Raw genomic sequence first — 25,492 nt, forward strand, 5'->3', positions numbered from 1 at the left:
CAGGATAGATCAGCTGTTTAAAGAGACTATGGCACACTGGTGAGCACTGCAGCCTCTTCCTAGGCCAGTAACATCACATTCATCAGTCACATGACTTAGTCCCATTCAAATAGGGCTCATTATGTACCCAGCCAGGGGCCGAGAGGAGGGCTTGGGTGGCCCTCCTCTCGGGAATTTTCCCTGCAAGTTATATGGCCAGTCCGCCCCAGTTCATAAATATTAAAGGGGGTATACTAGTAAATATAACCAGGGGCATAGCTAAAGGCTCATGGGCCCTGGTGCAAGAGTTCAGCTTGGGCTTGTGGCAAGGGACAGGGAAACACATAGCCTTCGTGCCACCTGAGGCAAAACAGCCCCGCCCCCCTTAATCCAAATTCTTGACCTAACCCCTTCCCTTCAGCCAGAGGTGTAACTTGACCAGCATGCACTTTCTATAATACTGGTGTCTCCTTATGCGGCACAAGGGACTTTGGGCCCCCTCAGGCTCCTGGGCCCGGTAGCGACTGCTACCTCTGCACCCCCTATAGCTATGCCTTCTGAATATAACAATGACCTATCCCCAGGATAGGACATCATTATCAGATCTGTGGGAGTCTTGGCACCCCCACCGATCAGCTGTTATAGGCAGCCGTCAAGCTCATGTGACCGCAGCCGGCTCCCATTCACTTCAATATGACTGATGTACAGTGATGTCACATGGCCTAGGAAGAGGCCACAGCGCTCACAGAGCACCGGCCTCTTCTAATAGCCGATCGGCGGGGTCCCGGGTGTCAGACCTCTGATGATCTGATATTGATGATCTAGCCAGAGGATAGGTCATCAATACTAATTACTGGATAACCCCTTTAAGCTATAAAAGAGTATTTACATGCAACAAAAGCTTTTATTGCTTCAATGCATATACACCGCAGCACTTCCAGTAGGTGAAAAATTGGGGGATCCTTTATTCACCTGTGCAACGTTTCGGTCCACTTGCTGGGACCATTTTCAAGGAAAATGGTCCAGGCAAGTGGACCGAAATGTTGCACGGGTGAAAAAAGGATCCCACAATTTTTCACCTACTGGAAGTGCTGCGGTGTGTTTCTTTTTTATTGATTGAACACTTTGATCGAGTGGAGTACCGCTGGCACCCCTTCCACTTTTCTGCTAGGTATGCTGTCCTGAATTTTTGTGTATATATATATATATATATATATATATATATATACACACACACACATACATACATATATATATACATATATATACACATACATACATACATACACACACAATGTAGAAAATAGCAGCACACATGCCAGGTGCTCAATCCTTGTTATAGATCCTGGATGAGGAATCCCCAAACGACAACAAAGGTAAGTGACAAGGCAGAACTCCGGACTTTGAAGAAAACAGTGGATCCTTTTATTACACCAAATGCAACGTTTCAGTTCATCTCAATGAAGCCTTTGTCAAGATATATAGAGATATATATATATATATATATATATATATATATATATATAAATATAAATAATCAAGTAACCCGCAAAGCAAACTTGATTTAAAATGTACCACATTGTGTTCAAAGCTCCTGTGCAGCGCTATGCATCTCCATGGTTGCAGACTACAAATAAATCCTGTGTAGTCAGTTCCTACAGTCTTGTGATTTTTATAGTTAGACTATATAACAGTTTACTAAAAGTCAAAGATTTCAACAACCATTTGACTATACTATTAGTTGATACCACTTCAACAATGTACAGGTAAGCCTCCAAATGTAGCATGGAGCTGAAAAAAAGATACTTGTTAGGGCTCTTTCGCACGAGTGGATGCCGTGCAGGTAATCCGCTGCGTGAAAGAGATCCAAGCCCCACTCCGGACAGCAGAGACACGGAGCAGTAACATGACTGATAATGCTCTGTGCCTCTCTGTGACCTTTTTACTACAAAATCACAGTGACAACTTTATCTCACCGTGATTTTGTAGTAAAAAGATCACAGAGAGGCACGGAGCATTATCAGTCATGTTACTGCTCCGTGTCTCTGCTGTCCGGAGCGGGGCTTGGCTCTCTTTCACGTAGTGGATTATCCACACCGCATCTGCTCGTGTGAAAGAGCTCTTATACTCCAGGTTATGGCTGACTACTGGTCAAAAAATTCCAACATTACTGATCAAATGTCAACAGATAATCCAGAAAACGGTTGATATTTATCTCAGGTCTGTGGTCCGCTTGCTACAGACTTCTATACTTTGATCTATGATCATATCTATCCAGTTAGGGCCGGTCTTAGGGGTGCGTGACCTATGCATTCACACAAGGTGCATTGCCTGTCATAATTAAAGGAGTGCCACTTGATAGCCCTGGCACCCAGAACTTGCAACCCCAATCCTACACTTTATTGCCCCCATAAACATGGAAAGACAACTTCACAGGATACAGCCACATTCTCTAGATTATTATTATTATTATTATTATTTTGACGCATGTTACCGCATCTTAAGCCATGCCTTTTTCCAGCCAAACCGCACCCCTTCACCGAGCGAGGCATAAAGGGCATTTCAAACACATAATGAATGTGGAGTACAGCATATACATACATTATTGGTACAAATTAGCTAGAATTCTGGTGGATTTAACTCAGTGTTGTATATCACCACCGTTGTGCTCATAATCAGACCAAAGGACAAGCACAATCATGGCTCGCACAACTCGCACATGCTCCTAAGCAAAGTGGGTGATCTTAAATAAAAATCTCCCGTTATATCTACAGTCTGAACTACCAGGTGGTTTCAAATCCCTCAATTGTAGGACATTATGTAAGAAATCTCTAATGTAAAAGGATGTTGAATCTTCTTGCATAGTCACACAAGACCACCATTAAATCACCTCATACTATTAATTCTCACTATTTCTAGGTAGTGCTCTGTGTTCCTTCATCTTCTCCTGAGCAATTAATCTGCGTTGACGAATCACATTACAATGGCAAAGAATTATACACCTTTTTCTAATCCGCATCTGCAGCATGGTCTATGGAAGATACATGGGGTCTTACTTATTTCTGACTGATGTTCGTATTCGCAATTACCTTCCTTTCTTTGAATTCGTCTGTATTAAGGGTGACTGATGTAAAAAATCTAATCAGATATCATATAACACATGCCGATCTTGTTCTAACAAAGCTAGAACCAGCCCTGTACCTCACATGGATCCAGAGATCTCCCCATTCATTGCTCTGCTAGATTTATATCAAGCTGACAGCTCAAGGGGGAGTGTCTTTTCTGCTGCAGCTAAGGGGGCGTGTCCATGCTCCACCTATCACAGCTCAGGAGGCAGTTAAAGGATGAAACTGAGCATGTGCGGTCATCTCAGTGAGCAGGACAAAAAAAAGAAAGAAGTAAAAGAACAAACAGCAGGTGACACTATATATATCTATATATTATTGAATAACTCAGTGGCTATGCATAATTTTTAATTAACTGCAATTACAAAAGTAATTAGATCCAGGTGCTGGTTTGAAAACTGTAGAATATTTTTCATGGGACAACCCCTTTAATTACTTTTATTTTCTTATTTCTGGTACCTGCTGCCAATTTCTGCACACAGTTATGAATAGATTATACACATTTTATCCAGATATGTTAATCTTATCAGGTGGAAGCAGAGGGCCCCCTTATTCTTAAATAGTTAGGACCAGACCCTTATGCCTCTCTAATAAACCACTGATAATTGTGAAATTCATTAATGGGGTTTTCCAATCTGGGACATTCAATATGAATATGCCATCAATACCAGATAGGTCCGGGTCCCACCTCTGGGACCTAATTACAGAATGGGGCCCCCAAACTGCAGGGAAAGCAGCACTATGGGAGTTCCAAAAATAACAGAGCGCTGAATCTGCTATTACAAGCAGTCCTATAGCGGTAAGTGGAGAGGTGTCTACGCTTGTGCTGCTTGCTTTCCATTCACCACTATGGTACTTCTGCTCAGCTGTTTTTGGAACTCCCATAGCAGTGAATATAGAGCAAGCCGTGCAAGCACAATGTGTGCTCTTTTACTCTTTGGGGCCCTGTTCTGGAGATAGGTGCGAGTCCCACCTCCAGGACCTGCTCCTATCGGACATTGACAGTCTATCCTAGTGATATGCCATCAATGTCCCAGATGGGACAACGCCTTTAATACAGTTTCTTACATGGTAGGAAGCGTGAATGTCCTTACATAACATATAGTTCATCAGCGCTGTGTTTTACAGGCTGCACAATACTCACTATGGGGATTGTGCTGAATGTACTTCCAAAACTGACACCTACAATAAAGCTGGACAGACATAAGATAGCTGTGCGATGTACCCTTGATTAGTATTTCCCCCTAATGCACATTTCCTAATTGGAAGGAAATAAACTATATTATTAGAGATGTCTGGCAAATTAAAAGGTACGGTACATTTAGTTGTGGCAAAACTCTGCACCAAAAAATCTTTACCAAAACTACAGTATTATTCAACATATATTATGGCTTGAAGGGCAGGCTGTGTAAATTGATGAGGTTATCCTACAATTTAAAAAAAGTTTTTTACTCAGTCTTGGTTTGGTCAGCAGCAGCTCATCACACACCTGCATCTCCCATCCCAGGATGCACTGCGATTAGCTCATTAACCCCATCCTCTCTGCATAGCCCCAGAGATTGGTATGTAATGTTTCCACAATTTTCTTCTCTACTGTCTACAGTGATGGATAGCTATATACCTGCTTCGCTATACTATACAGGGAGTGCAGAATTATTAGGCAAATGAGTATTTTGACCACATCATCCTCTTTATGCATGTTGTCTTACTCCAAGCTGTATAGGCTCGAAAGCCTACTACCAATTAAGCATATTAGGTGATGTGCATCTCTGTAATGAGAAGGGGTGTGGTCTAATGACATCAACACCCTATATCAGGTGTGCATAATTATTAGGCAACTTCCTTTCCTTTGGCAAAATGGGTCAAAAGAAGGACTTGACAGGCTCAGAAAAGTCAAAAATAGTGAGATATCTTGCAGAGGGATGCAGCACTCTTAAAATTGCAAAGCTTCTGAAGCGTGATCATCGAACAATCAAGCGTTTCATTCAAAATAGTCAACAGGGTCGCAAGAAGCGTGTGGAAAAACCAAGGCGCAAAATAACTGCCCATGAACTGAGAAAAGTCAAGCGTGCAGCTGCCAAGATGCCACTTGCCACCAGTTTGGCCATATTTCAGAGCTGCAACATCACTGGAGTGCCCAAAAGCACAAGGTGTGCAATACTCAGAGACATGGCCAAGGTAAGAAAGGCTGAAAGACGACCACCACTGAACAAGACACACAAGCTGAAACGTCAAGACTGGGCCAAGAAATATCTCAAGACTGATTTTTCTAAGGTTTTATGGACTGATGAAATGAGAGTGAGTCTTGATGGGCCAGATGGATGGGCCCGTGGCTGGATTGGTAAAGGGCAGAGAGCTCCAGTCCGACTCAGACGCCAGCAAGGTGCAGGTGGAGTACTGGTTTGGGCTGGTATCATCAAAGATGAGCTTGTGGGGCCTTTTCGGGTTGAGGATGGAGTCAAGCTCAACTCCCAGTCCTACTGCCAGTTTCTGGAAGACACCTTCTTCAAGCAGTGGTACAGGAAGAAGTCTGCATCCTTCAAGAAAATCATGATTTTCATGCAGGACAATGCTCCATCACACGCGTCCAAGTACTCCACAGCGTGGCTGGCAAGAAAGGGTATAAAAGAAGAAAATCTAATGACATGGCCTCCTTGTTCACCTGATCTGAACCCCATTGAGAACCTGTGGTCCATCATCAAATGTGAGATTTACAAGGAGGGAAAACAGTACACCTCTCTGAACAGTGTCTGGGAGGCTGTGGTTGCTGCTGCACGCAATGTTGATGGTGAACAGATCAAAACACTGACAGAATCCATGGATGGCAGGCTTTTGAGTGTCCTTGCAAAGAAAGGTGGCTATATTGGTCACTGATTTGTTTTTGTTTTGTTTTTGAATGTCAGAAATGTATATTTGTGAATGTTGAGATGTTATATTGGTTTCACTGGTAAAAATAAATAATAGAAATGGGTATATATTTGTTTTTGGTTAAGTTGCCTAATAATTATGCACAGTAATAGTCACCTGCACACACAGATATCCCCCTAAAATAGCTAAAAACAAACTAAAAACTACTTCCAAAAATATTCAGCTTTGATATTAATGAGTTTTTTGGGTTCATTGAGAACATGGTTGTTGTTCAATAATAAAATTAATCCTCAAAAATACAACTTGCCTAATAATTCTGCACTCCCTGTATAGTATACTACTACTACTATAGAATGTGATATATATACACACACACACACACACACACATATACATACATGCTATACTTAAAGGGGTTATCCAGTAATAAATATTGATGACCTATCCCAAGCCATCACCCTGACTATTATGATACAGAGCATTGACTACCAGCGCTTTGTGATGTAATAGTATGTCATTGAGCAGGAAGGGGTTAAAAGGCCAGGACAAGAAGTAGAATACATGGAGTGACTTCCAAAAATTTGTTCCAGAAAACCATCCACCCATTATTTGTAAAAAAAATATATTATAATAATAAATAAAAATAGAAAATTCACATATAACCTGTTAATATGATTTACATTTTTTTTTTTTGTAGTGTCAATTAAAAAACGTATACTACGACGTACTGTATGTTCATTTCTATGGGACAAATGTCACAAAACTATGGTGCGCTATGCTACGATTGCCTCTTATGCATACATTTGTCATTCAGTACAGTTCTCTTTGCTGTATAGAATAACATAAGGAAATACCGTATTCAACCGCCCCAAAAATGCAGATGCTAGAGACATGCAGCTATATGTCCTATGGTTACATACAGTGAAACCTCTCAAAAAGACAACCTCTTTGAGAAAAATCCTCTTTCCGAACCAGATTTTCAGTTCTGACATCTATTATGCCTCTTCTTTGAGAAGACTACTTTATAATACAAATTTGGGTGGTCATGTCAAACGGTTTTACTTTTGGTATATGGTTTTCTTATAAAAAAGGGGGGGGGGGGGGACAGAAAACCAAATCGAAAATGTATACCTCACCGGTAGGGCCGGGCGATATGGCCCAAAATCTATATCCTGATATAATTTGAAGCATGTGCAATATAACGATATATCATGATATATTATTTTCTTCTGTATGTATACAAATTACAAAACATTTCAAGAAATTTTTAATATGTGTATTGTATAACAGATCTGTTTCCAAACAATGTAAAGATGAAGTGTTAGTAAAACACAAAATTGTTTAAAATAAAGTGCAAAATCTAAAAAAATAAACATTACATTTCTTCCTGCAGTCCTGATTACTTAGTCACAGTATATTGCACAAAAATAAAGCTGCACATATTTGAACTAAAAACCTTTTAAGTTCAACGAGTTTCTTATCCATTAAAGGGAACTTGTCATCCTTGACCTGGAAAAGAGTCAGGGCCACCTGAGAAGAGTCCTGGTTATTCATGAAGTCCTGCTCTCCCTGCACCTGCTGATGACTGACCGTCTTCTACCTAGTTTTCTCATTCCTCTCTAGGAGAGAACTGCCAATCATCAGCAGATGGGGAGAGAGCAGGAGATTAGGAATAACCAGGACTCTTCTCAAGTAGATTCGACTTCTTTTCAAGGTCTTTTTCAAGACCATCATCATGTCCCCCAGCCTGCGCCATCAGCCCCATGTGCCATTGCCACCATCATCATGTCCCCCAGCATGCACTTTCATTAGCAAATTGTTGTTTTTGCAATTTTTATTCCAATATTTGAGCAGACAAAACCAGGTTACCGTAATTTACTAAGCGGCAATAGGATTAAGAAAATCCTTACCAAATCTACAGTATATGGCCTTCAGGTATCATGAAATGTAATGTTAACCCTATTTATGTATTCATTTCTGCCTTATTGTATTATTATATTATATAATTTAAAAAATGTAATTTATAATATATTATAAATGAAATGCTCACGCTCTGTATTTACAGAATTTTGGTCTTTGTTTCTCAGGAAAAGAGAACAAAGCTTTCTTTTAAAGGTTTGTCTCATTCAAAATAATCAGTATTTTTCAAAACAGCAACTGGATCTGAATATTTTTGGAATTTCATATAATTAAAATGTAGTTATTCAATTAAATCTATCTGTATAGCACCACCTGCATTTTGTTCTTTTTCTCATTTCTCTGTCCACCTCAGTGAGTTGGCCAAACATTCTCAGTACCATCCATCAGCTGGCACTAGAAATAAATCTAGAACAATTGGAGCAATGCGTCTGGAGATCTCTGGATCCATGTGAGGTACAGGGCTGGTTCTAGCTTTGTTAGAAATAGATGGGCATGTACTATATGATGTCTGGTTTTAATTTTTTACATTAATCATTAAGATAACCCCTTTAAGGGTACTTTCACACTAGCGTCATTCTTTTCCGGTATTGAAATCTGGTAAAGGGTCTCAATACCGGGGAAAAAAACGCATCAGTTTTGTCCCAGTGCATTCTGAATGGAAAGCAATCCGTTCAGTATGCATCAGGACGTCTTCCGTTCAGACCCTTGTACGGTATTTTTTCCAGACAAAATCCAGGAACACTACCGCACTTGCTGGATCCGGCATTAATTTCCATTGAAATGTATTAATGGTCTGCGCATGCGCAGTTCTTTCTAGCTTTGAAAATATTTAATACCAGATACGTTATTCTGGATGATGCCGGAAAGACGAATACGGTATTTCAATGCACAAGTCTAACGGATCCAAAAAAAGATATCCGTTTGCATACATATTTCCGGATCCGGCCGGCAGTTCCAGCAACGGAACTGCCTGCTGGATTCTAACAACACTAGTGTGAAAGTACCCGAAATCTGATATTCTAACATATATACAGAGCTTTTACATACACATACGGTACTTTAATATTAACGTATTATTTAATGTTAATAGCACCGACATATCCTGGAATGTTCTACTATCAGGAAGCTAATTCTAAGGATTTCATTGGGGAGGAGAAGTGAGATCATTTAGGACTTCCAACTTACAGTATAGGGCGCATGTATTGAATACCATTACATGGTGTCTCCAATGGAGGATGCTTTGGAGCATGTTTCATACAGAGAGGTACAGTATGGGCTCGCAGCAGTCTATGAAAGGACTGATCCATATAAACGTTAAACAGCATGCAGTTCTACAATGCAGCAGCAAAACATACACTGTATGAGGCTGAACATGAGTGTGAGAAGATAAAGTATGGAAGAGATTATTTCTATAATAATACTAACAAGCATAAGTAGAACTGAATCTCCCGAGTATACATGAGAAAGAGCGGCCAGGTACTGTATGTGTACGGGTGGAGAGACGCCAGCCTATTATATACACAGTATAGATAGATATATATATAAGGAATAGGACGTGTTGCTTAGCACATACTTACAGTATATATGTATAGTATTTATATACACAAATCCACTTTGTTACATTCACTTCTCTCAATGAGACGTGCCAAACATTGTTTATTTTTGACATGCCTAAATGACCAAATTCAATAAGTGTGGAGGTCCTGAACTGAGCCGCACTCCGCATTCGGCGAAGACCTAGAGCCTCATCTACGTCAGAGCGGTCTGAGGATATACAGCTAAGTCAATACAGTTAGGGGGGGAAAGGGCGCTGTGTGCAAAAGCCGGTTGCTCAGGAGTCATAGCTGCATGTTTTACCAACTTCTAGCTGTGCTCCAGGGAGGGAAGCAGGAGAACCCACCGCCTGGTACTCAACCTGCAAAACTACAACTCCCAGCATGCCCTAATAACTGTAGTCTGTCCAGGCATACTGGGAGTTGTAGTTTTGCAACAGTTGGAGGGCCGCAGATAAGGCATTCCTGATATAAGTCAATTCATCTCATCAACAAAAGTTCTTGACCAGTGATGGCCAGTTCGCATGCGAACACATGCGGGCTGCCATCTTTTCTCACAAGTCCGGCGATGCACAGGTAAGCCCTTACCTGTGCCTGTGCCGCGAGCCGGTCTGAAATCAAATGTGGTCAGTGGGAGCAGGCAGTTCCGAGAACAGCCCGAAGAAAGGCCCCCTGCGGCTGTTCTCGGAACTGCCTGCTCCCGGTGACCGCATTTGATTTCAGACCGGCTCGCGGCACAGGCACAGGTAAGGACTTACCTGTGCCTCGCCGGACTTGTGAGAAAAGATGGCAGCCCGCATGTGTTCGCGGGCGAACAATGCGAACTGGCCATCACTGTTCTTGACTGTCCCCCCCCCTTCCACGTGAAGTCTAACAGCGCAAGCACAGAGGTTCTGTTTTAGGAGCAGCAACTGTTCATGCGCCACTACCCAGAAGTGTAGTAGCGCATGTGCAGTGGCTGCTCCGGGGGGAGGTGTAAATTTTCCCCTGACGTTGGCCAATAAGTCCTGCATGTGTAAATATGGCCAGTCAGACTGTGCTAGTGGGAGAACCTCTCACCATTCTTGACCTGTCTATCATAGTAAATTGTCTTCCCCCCCCCCCCCCCCCATAAAATAACATTTCTAGAGCCTCTCTTCTTATAAGGGCTCAAGTACACGACCATAGTAAATTGCAGATCCGCAGAACGCAACTGTCCTGCCCTTTCTAGAACAGTCCTATCCTTCTCTGCCAAACGGACAAGAATAAGATATGTTCTATTTTATTTTTTATTTTTTGCAGGGCCGTGGAACAGACATGGATGCAGACGGCACATGAATAAACCCACATCCAATCCATAAAAAATGTCGATCAGATGCGGATCAAAACCACGGTCGTGTGCATGAGCCCTATCACTGTGTTATTGCTCCTATAAACATATCGATAAATTGCTAACTGAGGAGTACCCTTTCCAAAGGGATGCGTCCCTACACAGTCTGACGACGGCAGCATTGATTAGACAGTGTGATACTATGCATTACCCAGATGGCAATTTGTTCATAAATTTGTAGTGGGAATAACAGAGGAAAGTTATACAAAAATACTGTGAAATGTTATATTATGGGTGATCTAACTATTTACTAATACAGAAGAAAGGACATGTTCTTTTGTAGCGCAGCCTCGCATGGAGAACACTGAATTGTGTAGGCAAAAGCTGCCGTGTGAATGGTCCATCAGGGTAAATGCGCACGTTTAGGATTTATGTGCGGACAATCCGCGTCAATTGGTGCGGATTTTCTGCATGCTGATTTTTCTCTCCCCATTGAAGTGAATGGAGAAAATCCGATCAGAAAAAAATAAAATAAATTGACATGCTGCGGGCTTTAAAATCGGCATCGTATACATGAGAATTTCAAATTCTCATAGAATACAATGTGCATAACCTACGGTGCGGATTTTCTGCAATCCTGATCGTGTGCATTTAGCCTTATTGTTTGCCTCCAGAGAATAAGAATCTGTCCTGCACCTGCACCTGCTGTATGCCACATAACTAGGACTAAACCCTGAAGACTCCCATTCAATGACAGCAAGCAGAGATCTTGCAAACTGCAAGGAGCAGATGCATAAAGCAACTTTGCGAACTGTACTATACAATGAATACGCTCTGCCACAGGTTTTGCAGATTGGTAACTTCCCTGGTGAAGGATTGCAATAGAATACATCAGTCACCCGGTTAAATAATAAAATATGGTAAAAGCTTGTCTTTCATTTCTCGAATGTCTTCTATTAATTTGCAGCTAATTACAGTATTAAACAGATGTGAACGCAGTGTGCCAAGTATAACGTCTGCACGCGGAACCCTCTGGATTCTTAACCCTTCAGGCACCACAACCCGGCTTGGCTACTGCAATGATGCAGATGGATGACATCATTGACCAACAATACGGACTGGTCTGTTCTACCTACAGGATCAATGCAGGCCTGAAGCTGGCCATGAGGCCCTATGCACACAACCATAACTAAAAAAATAAAAATAAAAAGCTGCAGCAATTCCATTGCGTGAGGACTTCTCCTTGACGTGATTTTTTATTTTTGCCACCAATCCTTGCATGTCCTCATGACAACATAACGCCTCTGGGACAAAAAATGGCGCCTTCACATGCAGCAGATTTTGTTGCAGAAACTTTTACTAAATCTGCCACGTGTGAAGGCATCCGGATAGTCTACTCTCACTATGAATGCTCTCTATGGGAGGCATCTGTGGTGACTGTGACCTATTACAAGGTAAAGGCGTATTACAAATGTTCCTTCCCGATAATTGCCTGCTTGTCAGTGGAGGTGAAGAGCTGTATTTACACACAATCTCCTCCACTGTATTGGAATGAGTGATGGCTACTCCCATCACTCATCCTCCTACAGATTCACTTTTTCTGGCCAGCATCATTTTGCTCCTTCATCCTTTTTCACGGGCAGATGTTCCCGATAATTTCCCAATGTAAACCTGTGCCTCTTTCACACTTGCGTTGTTGGGATCCGGCATGCACTTCCGTTGCCGGAGGTGCCTGCCGGATCCGGAAAAACGCAAGTGTACTGAAAGCATTTGAAGACGGAACCGTCTTCCAAATGCTTTCAGTGTTACTATGGCACCCAGGACGCTATTAAAGTCCTGGTTGCCATAGAAGGAGCGGGGATCGGGGGAGCGGTATACTTACAGTCCGTGCGGCTCCCGGGGCGCTCCAGAATGACGTCAGAGCGCCCCATGCGCATGGATGACGTGATCACATGGATCACGTGATCCATGCGCTTGGGGCGCCCTGACGTCACTCTGGAGCGCCCGGGGAGCCGCACGGACGGTGAGTACACTGCTCCCCCGCTCCCCACTACACTTACCATGGCTGTCAGGACTTTAGCGTCCCGGCAGCCATGGTAACCACTCTGAAAAAGCTAAATGTCGGCTCCGGCAATGCGCCGAAACGACGTTTAGCTTAAGGCCGGATCCGGATCAATGCCTTCCAATGGGCATTAATTCCGGATCCGGCCTTGCGGCAAGTGTTCCGGATTTTTGGCCGGAGCAAAAAGCGCAGCATGCTGCGGTATTTTCTCCGGCCAACAAACGTTCCGTACCGGAACTGAAGACATCCTGATGCATCCTGAACGGATTTCTCTCCATTCAGAATGCATTAGGATAATCCTGATCAGGATTCTTCCGGCATAGAGCCCCGGCGACGGAACTCTATGCCGGAAGACAATAACGCAGGTGTGAAAGAGCCCTTAACTGCTGTATACAAGATCACGGCAGAGATTACAGAGCTAAATGTATCTCCAGAAAAAGACCTGACACAAATATACAGCTGGAAGCAGGTCGTGTAGGTGTGATAACATGGTCACCAATGTCATTCAACACAAATGTACAAAAGCAAATGAGTCTGGAGGTCTCTGGAAGCAGGGAACACTATAGTAAGCCTCCAAAGCAACGCTACTCAGATCTACAGATCCAGACAGACCATACGTGACCTGTGGGGCTCTTGGAGAAAGAGAGAGGCCCTAGTCAAGACTGGTCTCATCTCTGTTACTACTGGATGGTAAGAACTTGTGTAGAGCTCCCTTCTTCTCCATAAGCAATGTCCTCAAACAAGGCAGGGAGAATCGGCACAAGGATTATGGAGTACCAGGTCCTCTGTCCTAGCTGGGATTACCCAACACCAAGGCTTTGGCCGCATGTGGTGGATTTTGCCATGATTCCACATTGGTATTTTCGCTGCACCATTGATCTCACCTTATGCATTGCAAATTATGAAATTCCCACCGAAAACCCACACTGCAGGTCAGGTCAGTCTCCTCAACTCTCCTCCACTTTGTTTCTACTGTAAAATGCTGCAGATTTTCCACACGCAATTCTGCTCCAGAAAATACGCTGCATATACACCCCATGTAAACATAATGGAAGGGAGCAAGGCATGCAATGGCCTCCTCCCTCTATGTGTCAACAGGGACGCCCAACCTGCAGCCCTCCAGCTGTCGTAACACTACAACTCCCACCATGCTCTGCTGTAGGCTGATCGCTATAGGCATGCTGAGAGTTGTAGTTTTGCAACAGCTGGAGGGCTGCAGGTTGGGCTATCCCTGATCTAATGTTTAGATCCATCCTTCTGATATGATCTTAAGACCATTCCCCACCACGATCCTTGCCACTTCTATGCATCTCATCGCCTCAATTATAAACAGGAGTCGCGTAAGAAATCTTAAGGAATGGCTGCTGGCTCCATGGGATAATGGTTCTGCAGAGATGATGACACAGATGACATCTTCATGAAAAAGCCTTGGACCGACAGTCTGTACTTTGGCATAATTCATGTGAGCTCCTATAGAGTTAACGTAGTGCGCAAAAGCAAACTAAATTCAGCTCTGCTACATGCGGTTACCTGCAAACATAGCGATTGCCAGTGATATAACTACGGTAGTTTAAATTGTGGGCATCATGTAAAAAAATTTAAAAAAACTTCAATAAAGCCACAGGCATAGTGCTTACAATCTGGTCAGCCATGAAGAGGTTAACCTGCTACCTGGGTGAACCGGCCAGATGTGCGCTGTTTTTGTAGTCAACTTTCTATATTTGAACTATGGTTCCGTTTTTCCATTTTCTATTCATTTCTGTGCAGTGTTTCAAATGTGGTCAAATGCAATTTACTCCATGAAACCGAAATCTGATTGGTTACGGTTTTTGATTTACTGCCCATGCAGGGCCACAGCAGTTTTCAATATTCTACCCATTGCCCTTAGGGCTCATGCACACGACCGTATGTAACTTGCGGTCCGCAAAAAAAAATGGATGACACCTGTGTGCATTCTGTATTTTGCGGAACGGAACAGCTGGCCCTTTATAGAACTGTACTATCCTCCGTATGTCCGTATTTCCATTCCGCAAAAAAAATAGAACATCACCTATCATTGTCACAGGATAGTACCCTGGTCCTTAATGCGGACAATAATAGGTCATGTTCTATTTCTTTTGCAGAACGGAAATACGGACATACGGAAACAGAATGCATACGGAGTAACTTCAGTTTTTTTTTGCGGACCTATTGAAGTGAATGGTTCTGCATACGGTCCGCAAAAAAAATTTAACAGACACGGAAAGAAAGTACGTTCGTGTGCATGCGCCCTTAGGAAGAGACACCATGCCCATCAGAAATATCTGAGCCCCCACAATGCACTGCTCACTAACATCCACAAACCCGGAATTTAGCTTTAGACCTAATTAGAGAAGAAAACCTTCTGTACATCCGGAGGAGGCATCACAGCATTCCTCCAGATAGTAACCATTAGGTAGATGTTAAAAGGTACAGCCACATGGGGGGGATTTCCTGCCTGCCCATGTTACACACAGAGGGCTCCATAGTTCATCCTGTGCCCTCCGTCCATCTCTACAGCAGAAGATCCCCCCCCCCCCCCCCCAGCTGTGAAATGTCATTGGGGCGCCATATATATATATATATCCTCGGTGTCTGACCGGGGGAGAAATCCCAGAGTCCGGGAGTATTGGGGCTGGTGCGCACCGCTGGTAGATGTAGTGCACAGGGCCAGCCTCCATAGACGGATCATGGCAGACAGGGAACATGCAGCACAGCAGGGTTTTCTGTCCAGAGCGATTTGACATCCGACATCACAACTGACGATGAATACGGACGATCCTAAACGATGCGATTAGGTCTGGCTTCAGTTTCCCTCTAGTGCAGGGATTGGCAACCTTCTGTGAAACTACAACTCCCAGCATGCACATTTTCTTGGCTGCTCTTGTAACTCCCATAGAAGTGAAATGAGGATTCTGGGAGTTGTAGTTTCACAGCAGCTGATGTGTTGGAGGTTGCTGATCCCTGCATCAAGACTGGAGGCTCACCCGATATATGTGAAGGGCACTAAAAAGACTTGTATTAAGATAGAGAGAGAGAGAGATAGATATGAGAGAGAGAGAGATAGATAGATATGAGAGAGAGAGATAGATAGATATAAGATAGATAGATAGATAGATAGATAGATAGATAGATAGATAGATAGATAGATAGATAGATATTAGATAGATAGATAGATAGATAGATAGATAGATAGATATGAGATAGATAGATATGAGATAGATAGATAGATAGATATGAGATAGATAGGTAGATAGATAGATAGATAGATAGATAGATAGATAGATAGATATGAGAGAGAGAGAGAGATATTAGATAGATATGAGATAAATAGATAATAGATAGATACTGTAGATAGATAGATAAATATGAGATAGATATAGACAGACAGATAGGAGAGAGATAGATAGATAGATAGATAGATAGATAGATAGATAGATAGATAGATAGATAGATAGATAGATATGAGATAGATAGATATGAGATGAATAGATGAATAGATAGATAGATAGATAGATAGATAGATAGATAGATAGATAGATAGATAGATATAGATATGAGGGAGATAGATAATAGATAGATATGAGATAAATAGATAAATAGATAGATAGATAGATAGATAGATAGATAGATAGATATGAGATAGATAGATAGATAGATAGATAGATAGATAGATAGATAGATTTGGCAGCACTATATAATAAAAATAGAAAAAGATAGATCTGCAGTTGCTCAGTAGAGCACAGACTCAGAAACATTCATGTAGAGGTAACAGTTCAAATCAAGTGAAAAATTAAATGGAAGGTTCACAATTATTATTTTTTTTTCACTTGATTTGGAGTGTTACCTTTAATTGTATATTTTTATTAGAGAGAAGGGAAAAAGAAAGAAATTTGAAGGATAGATTAGATAGATATTAGATACATAGATAGCTATTAGATATAGATAGATAGATAGATAGATAGATAGATAGATAGACAGATAGATAGATATGAGATAGATAGATAGATAGATAGATAGATAGATAGATAGATAGATAGATAGATAGATATGGGATAGATAGATAGATAGATAGATAGATATGGGATAGATAGATAGATAGATAGATAGATAGATAGATAGATAGATAGATATGAGATAGATAGATAGATAGATAGATAGATAGATAGATATGGGATAGATAGATAGATAGATAGATAGATAGATAGATAGACAGATAGATTTGGAAGATTTCCTGCAGTGTTTCTCTCTTGGTTCTGTGCTGTCTGATCCCCCCCCACACACACACACAGTGTAGTAATAATAGAAGACATTATTACTCCTGGATCATCTCTCTAGTTTGCTTCATGCCTTTCAGTCCATTGCTGCTCCTCAGTATTGATACATTCTGGGGCTGTATGACTCCATTACTATATAGCAAAATGGTTTTAATTAACAAAAAAATGCAAACCATCCATAGAATTCCCCGATGTGTTATTGTATCTTCTTCCGAACATATACACCGGGTAATATCCCAGCAGTCACACAGAGGGGCAGTGTACACTGCCAGGGGCACCATATAACCCAGGCAGTTATAGGTCTCCTTATAGTCGCACCCCTGTGTATATATATAATCACATATCGCAGAGTAATGATACTACAATGTGTGCAAATACTGACAACAATAATACAAATAATAGCATCCTTGTGGAGGATGAAACCAGGTCCAGGAATGGCTGCAGCCCTCACTATGTCTGTGTGTAATAGATCTAGAAAACCAAAGCTACCAACAAGTTAATACAACAAGCTGCACATTATTTCTTAGGTCCGATCGAAAAGCAACTGCATCTTCATATAAATCAACCCGAAAGCTAATGTCAGACCATCCAGCTGTAGGTACTCGGTGCACTTACCTGGCTGTACTTCACCTCCTGGTCTAGGGAGCCTTTCTCCAGTCCATTGATCATGTGCTGTGTGGACTGGAAGCCATTCCTGCTCAGACTGCTCCATTCTTCTATTTTAGGACTGTGGTAGGGAGAAGTGTCACTGACTGCGGGGACAGAGGAGCAGCACTGTCACTGGGGCCGATAGACACCCTTCACAAATACAGAGGCACAGGTAGGTAGACAAAACTCGGCTCTGCTACATCTGTGCGCACATTCATGTTAATAATTATGGTGCAACATTTTGAAAAACTTCTACAGGAGATCCGCACAAATAAGGAAACATAATATGGAAATATACCTACATAAAGACAGTAAAAAAAAACACCATACATTTCCAAAATATATTGTAAAAACCCCATTATATATAAACAATACAACGGGGGGGGGGGGGGGGGGGGAGTTCTCAAGGCAGATTATTTATTCTTAAAATAGTTAATCTAATCTATTTATATGTTTATCTATCAATTTATCTATATCCATCCATCTATTTATGTCTGTATGCATCTATGTATCTGATCTATTTCATTTAACTATCACCTATCTGATATATTAATATCTATCATTCATATCCATCTGATATCTCTCTGTCGGATATATCTGTATTTTTCGAACATATTGATCACCAGATCCTTCTATCTAATCCATTTGTATGATCTTTTTATATCTGATATATCCATCTCGGATAGATTTATATTTATATAATATATCGATCTCGTCTATCTGATATATCCATCTATATACTATTTTATCTAATGGTATCCAATATATGGATGTAATATATATATATATATATATATATATATATATATATATATATATATATATATATATATATAAATAAAAGAAAGAAGATCCTCAGCACTCCTTGAAAGATAAAATGTGCTCTTTATTCACAAATATTAGTCAATAATTGATATGTGTGAATAAGAGCACATTTTATTTTTCAAGGAGTGCTGCGGATCTTCTTTCTTATCTTCGGTCCTGAATCTAGGGACCACCGCCTGCACCCTGTGATACTGCTGAGGGAGTGCTGCCAGATTTTTCTTATGGATATATATATCTATCTTATAAATCGATCTGATCTCTGAAATACATAAATGTGGTGGTATAGCTCTTCTGGAATATCGCCCCTCTCCCCGATGATCGGCCCCTCTCCCCGACGATCGGCCCCCTCTCCCCGACGATCGGCCCCTCTCCCCGACGATCGGCCCCCTCTCCCCGACGATCGGCCCCCTCTCCCCGACGATCGGCCCCCTCTCCCCGACGATCGGCCCCCTCTCCCCGACGATCGGCCCCCTCTCCTATACTCACAGGCTCTGGGATCAGGTAATAAACCCTTGCGGTAAGTGCGGCCCTTCTGCTGATGTGTATCTTGGCTTTCAGTCTCCTGCTCTCCCCAATGTGTGAAATTCATAGAGGCAAATAAAATGGAGGTTACTATGTTTTCAGTGTAAATGGAAATGCGGCTTTTTTTGTGGATTTTAGGATAATGCGGAAGAATTGCAACACAGAATGTCATGGAGGGAAAATGCAATAATTAGCCGCAGCCATTAACCCCAGGGCTCATTAACCCCAGCCTGCCTGTGACACCACTGCTCATTCCCATCTCGGAAGAAAACTGGATTTTTCTACAAGAAAAATATTCTGCAGCCCGAAAAAGTGGTGAAATCAAGTGCGGCCTGTGTTTGAAGAAAGGATTAAATATGGAAAATACTTAGAATTCCAGAATTTGTCAGAAATGTTTATTTTACAGTGAGGGGGGAAAAAACTTTCCAGAGTCAAACTCACAATGTAGTCAAAGCTGGAAGATCTGTCATTCTGTATTGTAAGGAGAAAGGGTCTGGAAAAGTGGTGTGACAGCAAATGTCCCTCACCCATACACCCTGCAGACAAAACCATGGGCGAGAATATATATATAGTTATTATTTATAATGTTTATTATTATGTGACCCCGAGTGACCCTAAATGCAATGTGTATGGGCTCAAATCATGAAAAGGCTCTAACTTCCACTTCACATTATCTTCATTATACCGGATGTAATATCAGCTGCAATCCAAATAATTTTTCTTATATTTTTTTTCATATAGATTGTAAATAAAAATATATTTTGATAAGTATTTCATATATTAATAAATATGTCATTATTGCACATTTATTTCATATATTTTAATATTTTTCATATATTTCATGTATTAAAAAAGATGTCCTATATTAATCCATATTTTATATTTATTTCATATATATTGTAAATAAAAATATAACAATAAAAATAAACAAAACCTATTAATATGTTTGATAGGTTTTGTTTATTTTTATTGTTATATTTTTATGCATCTTATTGTATTTGTTACAATGATGTTATATATTCTTGTTACATTTTGTATTTTCTAGACTTTTTTTGTTGTTCTTTTTACATGTTCAGCTTGTCTGCGTCTGACTCTTTCTACTTTACTATCCAGATGTCTGTCCAATCCATGTATAAAGTGAGAAGTCCCCTCTCCCCTGCGGTCACCCTGCCCTAATAACAACCAGTTCACACTTTCCCCACCAGAAAGAGCTGTCCCCGAGTCAGAAGCAATGCTGTGTCCAATAAATTAGCAATTTGCTCACAAAGAACAAGCTAATGGCCTGAGCATTGCAGGGCAGACCCCTGTACAGGGCTCAGGAATCTTTTCCCCAAAATCTGAGACATAGAGGAACAACTCCAGACAGTTCCCTTGGAGGCCTGACTGCCAATGTGGTGTTAATAAGAGAGGAAACCATTAGAGGGATCTACAAACATTCCCAATTTGTAATCTAATTCTCCAATGTTAGGCCAATTCAGGAAATGGTAATCTGGGGATATTTCTAGGGCAGTCTCTATAGGGAAGCAGATAAAGCACTTTGTCTCATTAGGCCAGGAGCTGAAGCTGGGAGAGCTGGGCCTTTACTGGTTTCTTACTGGGGTATCAATAGGAGTCCCTGTATGGGGGAGCAGAGGAGTCCAGGGAAACGAGCAGAAAATGAGTCTCTAGGTGAAGGGCAGATCTCCTCCTGTACACATTATGCCCAGAGGTTGTACTCTGTGCCTCAGAATGAAACCAATTATCTGACATTTGAACTTCCTGTCTGGGTAAATTTAGTCTGATTGCACAAACGAAAGAAGTGAAACTTTTCCCTAATTTCCAGCAGGCACAGGGCTGATGACACAGGCCTGCTCTCAAGTGAGAAGCTGGGGACTGCACTCCTTCAGCCTTCAGCTCTATTAGAGCTGATCTCCCTTATATACAGTTTTCTCAGCATGTCTACAAGTATTAGGTGGAGAAGCTGCACAGGAGCTGGGGCTGCTACCAGCCAGGGGCATCCTCATACCCTGCCACATGGGTCTACAGGCTAGATTAGTGATGGCAGGAAGAAGATGGGACCATACCTGCAGATCTCAATTATCTGCCTGTATGGTACATGTCTCCTAAATACTAATAATAAATACAAATAAATAAATATATATATATATATATATATACACACATATATATATACATATACATACACACATATACATATATACATATACACACACACACACACTGGGAATAGAAAGACAGATAGATAATATATAGAGATAGATAATTAATAGATAGATAGATAGTAGAGAGATTATTAGATAGAGATAGAAAATAGATAGATGATTGATTGATTGACTGATTGGTTGAGATAGATAGATATGAGAGATAGATAGACAGACATACAGACAAATGCAAAAGGCAGTACAAGGGAAAAAAACAAACCAAAGGGACTAGACTATTTCCCAAGGGCTAAAAATGCAAAAAAGGTAGCGCACTCAGGGTGTGCCACCTTTTTGTATTTGTCCATAGATAATGTAAATAGATAGATAGTATAGAATAGATCTACATAGAAAATTAGAGGACAAATTATAAATGCACAAATGGATAGCTAGATGAGAAATGCATATGACAGAAATCAGATATTTTTTTTCAGATTTCTAATATCCTTAATATTTGCACATGCCTTGTTTTTGTTTAGTGTCGGTTGTATCAGATAACATTTTTTTTATTTTAAGATTATTATATTTATTATTGTATAAATACATATGAAAATTCATGAATTTATTCTCACTGTTGCACAGGTAAATTATTTCTAATTGTGTATCACTATAATGTTAAAGTAATAAATTCTTAAAAAAAATAAAAATACAAATAGTTAACGACGTCTATTCTAATGTATTCTGTCTGCTCTCTATTTTCCTCCCCCCCTATATCTTATCTATCTATCTATCTATATATATATATATATATATATATATATACACATACACACACATACATATATATATATATATATATATATATAACTTTATGCATGGATTATTAGTATTATTGATCAGGCTAGTAAGAATATAATGGGATCTGTCGGCCGCTTACCTTGATCTGTGATAGACCTAATCCCAAGGATGTCGGTGACAGAATGCGATGAGGGCCAGGTCCTGGGCATTGCCATGGAGTGCATGCCAGGCGGTGTGGGCACCTTGGCTCCTGCAGCCATGGGGTTGGTGTAGGAGTAGATGTGGTTGTACTGCAGAGCTGAGGCGGCTGTCTGGTGGTGATGCTGTTTGTGGGAGTCATAGTGACTTTGTTGGGACAGATTTCCAATTTTATTTCTAAGGATCCGGCTGATAGAACTGACTGAGGGCACATTGTACTTGTCACACACCCCATCAGCCAGGAGCCTGTCCCTAATTTCCCAGGCAAAGATCCCAGGGTCCCTCTGCTTATAGGTCCTGATGTGTTTGACCACAGTCGGGGTGGTCACCCGAGGTTTGCTGCCACCAATGGCTCCTGGAAGGATGGATCCAGTCTCATTGTAGCGAGCCAGAATCTTGCTGACACATCCATGGGAAACCCTCAGTTGTCGACTGATGTCACAAGGCCGGATCCCAAGCTGAGCCAACTCCACAATCCTTAACCTGATGGCATTGGGTAAGGGTCTTCCATTCACAAACACCCCTCCTAGCTGGTTGACTTCTCCAAAGGCAGGTTCTGTGGACAGATGCAAGCAGACCTAGCATTAGTTCTGGGTATGTGATCAGCAAAGCTTTCCTCACCTCATCAGCAGTGAATAGGTTCCTCTCCCCTCCAGACATGAATTTAGGGCAATGGAACATCTACCCAAGTGCAAGGAGAAGCTTCCAGCAGTGAGTACTGATCGCCTCTGCTAATGATCCCTACCTTGCAGCTAGGACAGGAACAGGTCAATAGTTTAGACAGGGCATGCATAGGAGGAAGACTTGACAGCTATGTGCATGAGGATCTGAGCCACTTACCCATGGCTGAGGTCAGGGTTCCCCTCTGGATCCAGGTGCAGGACCTGACAGGAGCAGGCCAGATAGATCCAGGCTGCACACTTCTGCTTGGCGGCAGGAATGGAGAATCCAAGGTGAATAGGAAGACCCTTCCTTTTCTTGGTGCAACAGTGTAAGTTCTGTATTTCGCTCTAATAGCAACGTGGGCTGGGCTGGGCAGGCTGAGGAGAGGCACTCCTACCTGTCACTGAGGAGAGGCACTCCTACCGGGGGCACTGTCACTGAGGAGAGGCACTCCTACCGGGGGCACTGTCACTGAGGAGAGGCACTCCTACCGGGGGCACTGTCACTGGGGAGAGGCACTCCTACCGGGGGCACTGTCACTGAGGAGAGGCACTCCTACCGGGGGCACTGTCACTGAGGAGAGGCACTCCTACCGGGGGCACTGTCACTGAGGAGAGGCACTCCTACCGGGGGCAGGCTGCACTATCACTGAGGAGAGGCACTCCTACCGGGGGCACTGTCACTGAGGAGAGGCACTCCTACCGGGGGCAGGCTGCACTATCACTGAGGAGAGGCACTCCTACCGGGGGCAGGCTGCACTGTCACTGAGGAGAGGCACTCCTACCGGGGGCAGGCTGCACTATCACTGAGGAGAGGCACTCCTACCGGGGGCACTGTCACTGAGGAGAGGCACTCCTACCGGGGGCAGGCTGCACTGTCACTGAGGAGAGGCACTCCTACCGGGGGCAGGCTGCACTGTCACTGAGGAGAGGCACTCCTACCGGGGGCAGGCGGGGGGCAATGCCCACATGCTATTGGGCCTCTGCAGTGACAGGCAGGAGGCTGCTGGCCGCACCGCTCTCTGCCGAGTCTGCACATGGACTACTGATTACAGGAGAGTTACCTCTCACATGCGGTAAGTGCCGAGCACACTGCAAGGCAGGGGCTCAGTGCCAGGGAGAACCAGCTGCATGCCAGGAGATAGATAGATCTCTCATATCTAATTATGTATAATCTCTATGTATCTATCCATCTTCTATCTATCTATCTATCTATCTATCTATCTATCTATCTATCTATCTATCTATCTATCTATCTAATTATCCAAGATGAATATATAAATAGATAGATATAGGATATATACAAGATAGATGGATGTATAGATAGAAAGATACTAGATGGATGTATAGATGATAGATAGATACATACATAGAGATGGATATATCTCTCATATCTAATTATGTATCAATCTCTATGTATCTATCGATCATCTATACATCCATCTAGTATCTTTCTATCTATACATCCCTCTATCTTGTATATATCCTATATCTATCTATTTATATATCCATCTTAGATTTTTAGATAATTAGATATGATAGATATATCTCTCATATCTAATTATATATCAATCATATCTAATCATCTAAAAATCTAAGATGGATATATAAATAGATAGATATAGGATATATACAAGATAGATGGATGTATAGATAGAAAGATACTAGATGGATAGATAGATATTAGATAGATGGATACAAGATCGATAGATAGGTATAGGATGGGTAGATAGATGATCATAGATCTATTTCTCATATGTAATTATGTATCAATCTCTATCTATCTATCCATCTTCTATCTATCATATCTAATTATCTAATAATCTAAGATGGATACATATATATATATATATATATATATATATATATATATAAATAGATAGACAGAAAATAGATAGATATAAGATAGATACAAGATAGAGGGATGTATAGATAGAAAGATACTAGATGGATAGATAGATATTAGATAGATGGATAGATACAAGATCCATAGATAGGTATAGGATGGGTAGATAGATGATGTATAGATGATAGATAGATAAATGGATATATAGATAATTAGATCGATATTAGACATATATTATATCTATCTATATATCTCTTATCTAATAATCTAAGATAGATAGATAATTGGATAGATATAGGATGGATATATAGATATTAGACAGATGGATGGATACAAGGTGGATAGATAGGTATAGGGCAGGTAGATATTAGATGGATGACAGATCGATAATAGACAGATAGAGAGTTATTTAGATAAAGATGTTTAATAGACACAGGTATTTAGATGTAAGCTAGATAGATGAGATAGATATTTAGATAGTTATTTAGATATGAGCTAGGTACATATGTAGATATAGAAAATGTAAAACACACAGCAATATATTAACAATAAAAGTAATGTGATAGCTGCACAAACCTGTACTTTTTATAAGAATAAGGATGATGGTAATAATAATAATAATAATAATTATAATAATAATTTAGTGTGACAGGACCAGGCGACATTATATTGAAAAAAATATATATCAACCTGAAATAGAGATATTTCCTATTTGTTCACCTGATGCACTAGCAGCCCCTATAT

The 25,492-nt window shown here is 41.2% G+C and overlaps 1 protein-coding gene across 1 annotated transcript in view; it reads right to left on the bottom strand.

The window, feature by feature from the left end:
• PAX9 (paired box 9) overlaps window positions 1-23,201 on the bottom strand; it is a 36,390-nt gene extending 13,189 nt beyond the window's left edge. The window contains exons 1-3 of the mRNA XM_040411975.1: window positions 23,081-23,201; window positions 22,182-22,796; window positions 17,727-17,863 (exon numbers count right to left, since the gene is read on the bottom strand). Of these exons, the coding sequence (XP_040267909.1) occupies window positions 17,727-17,863; window positions 22,182-22,796; window positions 23,081-23,084 (756 nt within the window). The 5' untranslated portion in view covers window positions 23,085-23,201. The remainder of the gene's footprint in view (window positions 1-17,726; window positions 17,864-22,181; window positions 22,797-23,080) is intronic.
• Window positions 23,202-25,492: the final 2,291 nt, after the last annotated feature.

This window comes from Bufo bufo, chromosome 11 (genome assembly GCF_905171765.1).
Source record: "Bufo bufo chromosome 11, aBufBuf1.1, whole genome shotgun sequence".
Taxonomy (NCBI): Eukaryota; Metazoa; Chordata; class Amphibia; order Anura; family Bufonidae; genus Bufo; species Bufo bufo.